The sequence below is a fragment of the Pteropus alecto genome, unplaced genomic scaffold, assembly GCF_000325575.1.
Source record: "Pteropus alecto unplaced genomic scaffold, ASM32557v1 scaffold124, whole genome shotgun sequence".
In the NCBI taxonomy this organism is placed as follows: domain Eukaryota; kingdom Metazoa; phylum Chordata; class Mammalia; order Chiroptera; family Pteropodidae; genus Pteropus; species Pteropus alecto.
The window spans coordinates 657,988-661,896 of NW_006435779.1; the positions used below are offsets into that span (position 1 = coordinate 657,988).

Here is a 3,909-nt window from a genome sequence, read left to right on the forward strand (position 1 = left end):
CTTACCTGCTTCTCTGCAGAGTTGAAACCAGAGGTCGTGACTGGGGCATGGGGCACCCCAGCCCAGCATCCCTGGTTCTCTGGGAGAGGCCGCAGGGGCAGGCCAGAGCACAGGCCTGGAGGCTGGACATGTCTGGCTGAGACTGAGGCAGAGGCTGGCTCTGTGGAGAGGCCAGGGAGTGGCTGGGCACTTAAGGTCCAGCTGGGAGGGAACCTTCAGCCCCAGGGCCACCTCCTCCAGCCCCTCATTGGGCCCAGGGCCTGCAGAATGAGCTATGTGTAGGTCATAGGGTCACTAGCTCCTAGGCTGGCTGCCTGTAGTGTTGACTTGGGCAGGGGCAGTGTTCTGGGTAGAAGTAAGGTTCACATGGGGTAGATGACTATGTGGGCGTTCATTTGTCCTGTTAGTGGGCTTGAGGGGTTGTGATTTTAGGGTGTGACTTGGGGAGCTGGTGGAACTCTAATGTTGGGGTTTACTCTGACAGTCTTATAGGGAAGTCACATCAGGGAGGCAAGTTGGGGTTTGTGTCTTGATGATGGGGTGCCATACGATATTGAACCTGGAGCAGAAAGCAAGCAGTACCTGTACCTTTTGTACCACTTCTCCCTGCCACCTGTGTGTGTGTTTGGGAGGGGGGGTTGGTGGGGGCTGACAAAAGTGACAGGAACTCACCCAGCAGCAGGTGTGTCTTCCTCAGCTCCCATTATGGTGCATGCTGTTTAATTCCTTTCCCAAAGCTCTGTGTGAAGGGCCTTCCTGGAGATAGCCCTCAACCCGAATCCCATTAACAACTCTGAGAAAAAGTACTCCTCATTATCCCTGTGCTGTGAATAGGGAAACTGAGGCCCAGGTCTCACTCACAAGGCCAAGAAGTGACTGCAGTCAAATCTCAGGGGTCCTGAGGAAGCAGCACACCTGAGTATGAACCCAGCTCAGCTCCTAATGGGCCCTGCGGCCTTAGGCCCTGTCCCAATCTGTGCAAATGGATAGTAATTAACCGCTAAGGCTGCAGAAGGCACAATTTGGTTCTGTAAGCACCCAGCACAGGGCCTGCACCAAAAAAGTGAAAAGAACAGCTAACACCCTCTGATTGCTCACTCTTCTGAGCACACCAAGTGAGCCAGTTCACTTATCCTCTCATAGCCTGTGGGCTTCACTGTCCCAGTTTATGAATGTGGAAACTGAGGTCTAGAGAGGTGATGAGGTTGGCCAAAGCCACACAGCTAGTCATGGGTTAAGCTGGGATGTGAACCCTCGGAACTTAGAGGTCCAGCTGTAGCTGCTTTTTGGCAGCTCTTGCTCTCTGGCTGGCACAGTAGATGTCCTGTTTTTGGGGTGCCCCCAGCAGAGAGGCTGCTTCGAAGGGCGAAGGGTGAGCAAGCAGAAATGTACTCTTCTTTGCTTTCCAGCACTCATTCATTCACTCTATCTTTTGAATAGGATTGACTGAGAACCTTCCTGTGGCAGGCACTGGAGCTGCTCCTGGAAGCAGCAGTCCTTGTTACAGACACTGCCTCCCACCTCACGCCTCAGAGCACGCACTGCACACAGCCAGCACCTGCAGCTCTCTGCTAAAGGGCTGCTTCTGGTGACCTAGTGCCTGCTGTCCAGCTCAGAGGCAGGCTGGAAGGGCTGGAGAAGCGATGGTCCCTCCCCAGCTGCCCTGGAAGCAGCCCTCAGCCAGCAACAGGGGAGGGAGTTTGGTGGGGTCAGTTCCCTTGGATGTGTTTAGGTGCGTGGGTAATAACTCGGGAGTGTTCTGCACTGTCTCCAGTCTCCCAGCAGGACTGGGCTAAGTTGCCAACCCACCTTGGCCTGCAGTCCACAACCTTGGCTGGTGGCTTTCCTTCCCCTGCCCAACTCTCCGTTCCCTGACCAGACAGCCTTTAACAAACTAGCTGTTACTGAAACCTTCCCTCAGGGCTTGCTTCTGGGGGAGGCCTCTTCATCTGATGGCTCAAGAGAAGCCAGAAATCTAACAGTTATTGTGAAATCTCCTGACTTTTAAATATTTGCAACCAATTTTTAAATTTTTTTAAAATATTATGTTTAACAAGATGAGTATATTGCATCCATGCCAATTTCCTGTTGGGATATTGTACCTGTAGTCTGCAAGAGGTTATCACTGGGGGAACAGGGCATGTGGGATCTCTCTGTATTGTTTCTTACAACTGCATGTGAATCTATAAGTATTCTGAAATAAATAATTTAATTAAAAAAAATTGTATGAGCTATTTATAAGAATGAGGATTGCACAGATGTTAAATATGGCAGACTGATAGGTTCAAACCCTGTCTATACCACTCACTAGCTTGTGTGTCCTTGGGTAAGTTACTTACCTCTCTATACCTTGGTTTTCTCATCTGTAAACTGAAAGCAGTAACATTAATACAGAGAGGAGGCAAAAGATATAATGTTAAATCAAGCTATATTCGAAGACTGCAATATGCTGATCAGCTCTATAGCCAGATCACTAGGAAACCTGCAGAACAAAGGAAGATTTCTGCTGGGATTGCTAACAAAGCATTTCTCTGCACTGTGAAGGGAAAACAGGAAAACCAAGTCTTTAAGTCACACCTTACACAAAATAACATCATTCATTCCCTACGGCTAAAAACATGGGGAACCTATGGATCAAAAGCTGGGAACTGCCAGCAGGCCTTTCATACTATATTTTTATCTTTTCATGCTACATTCTCTTATCCTTTAGTACTGTATGTCTGCATCAAAGGAAAAAGGGTAGACAAAGTCTTTAAACTGTAATTCTCAGAAACTAAAGAACAAAATATAAACCAGTGTCTTTTCTCAGTCTCTGTCTTTTTCTCTTGGTCCTTCTCAGTGTGTTTTCTCAGTCCTTCTCAGTGTCTTTCTATCTGTCCCTCCCACTGTCTCTGTCCCTCTCTCTGTTTGTCCCTCTGGGTCTCTCTCAGGCTCTCACTTTCTGCCTCTGAGAGGAAACCATGCTCTGTCTATGGAGTGTTACCCCTTCTATAATAACCTTTGCTTTTGACTCTGACTCTAGCATGCATTTGAATTCTTTCTTGTGCTCAAAGAACCCTCTCTTGGTGCAGGCCCACTTCGAGGAAATTAGCCCTGTCCTGCATCAACAGTACCTACTGTTAGATAGCTAGTCAGACATGAGCAACAGGGGACAAAGGAATGGAGTCCCAGCCCAGACACAACCCAAAGAAGACCCATTGGTAGTTAAAGAATCCCTCCTGCATTCCAGGAGACAAAGGACCAGAGGGCCATAACCTATGGCTGGTTTAATCCAGCCACAGATGCTTGTGCAGGTTAGGGACTACCCTAAATTGCCCACAACCTCAGCCTCATTATACCATCATTATAATACCATGTTTATGCCTGTAAGTTCATGAATCTAATTATAACAGACTGAATTCTGGGTAAGCACATGTACCTTGGGCAGAGTTATATAGCAGAGTTATATAGCAGCCAAGTGTCAATCAAAACGACCTCATGTGGTCTACGGCCATACCACCCTGAACAAGCCTGATCCCGCCTGATCGCGGAAGCTAAGCAGGGTCGGGCCTGGTTAGTACTTGGATGGGAGACCACCTAGGAAGACTAGGTGCTGTAGGTGTAAAAAAAATAAGGGATTGTAAACTGACAAGGTCCTTGCAATCTGTGAGGTCGACCAAGGGTTGCCTTGCCTAAAAAAAAAAAAAAAAAAGAAAGAAAGATCTTATGTGCCAGTCACCTAGAAACGCCTTTGTAACCACCCATCGCGGCCCTAATATAATACAGACCTCCCCCTTCCTTGGGGCCACAGCCCTCTTTTTCCTTACTGTAACCCGCTCCCCATGGTATGCATATCCTCGTTTCCAAGCGGTTAGCCAGTTTAAGTGTGACCTGTTTTCTATCTCGAAACATGCCTTTAATAAATCTTAT

General features: G+C 48.0%; 1 protein-coding gene and 1 pseudogene across 1 annotated transcript in view; one reads left to right on the forward strand and one right to left on the reverse strand.

Moving 5' to 3' along the window:
* Window positions 1-248, reverse strand: part of UROC1 (urocanate hydratase 1) — a 36,458-nt gene extending 36,210 nt beyond the window's left edge. The window contains 1 exon segment of the mRNA XM_015588987.1: window positions 6-248. Within this exon segment, the coding sequence (XP_015444473.1) occupies window positions 6-248 (243 nt within the window).
* A 3,234-nt stretch (window positions 249-3,482) lies between these two features.
* LOC112479399 lies at window positions 3,483-3,601 on the forward strand (annotated as a pseudogene).
* Window positions 3,602-3,909: the final 308 nt, after the last annotated feature.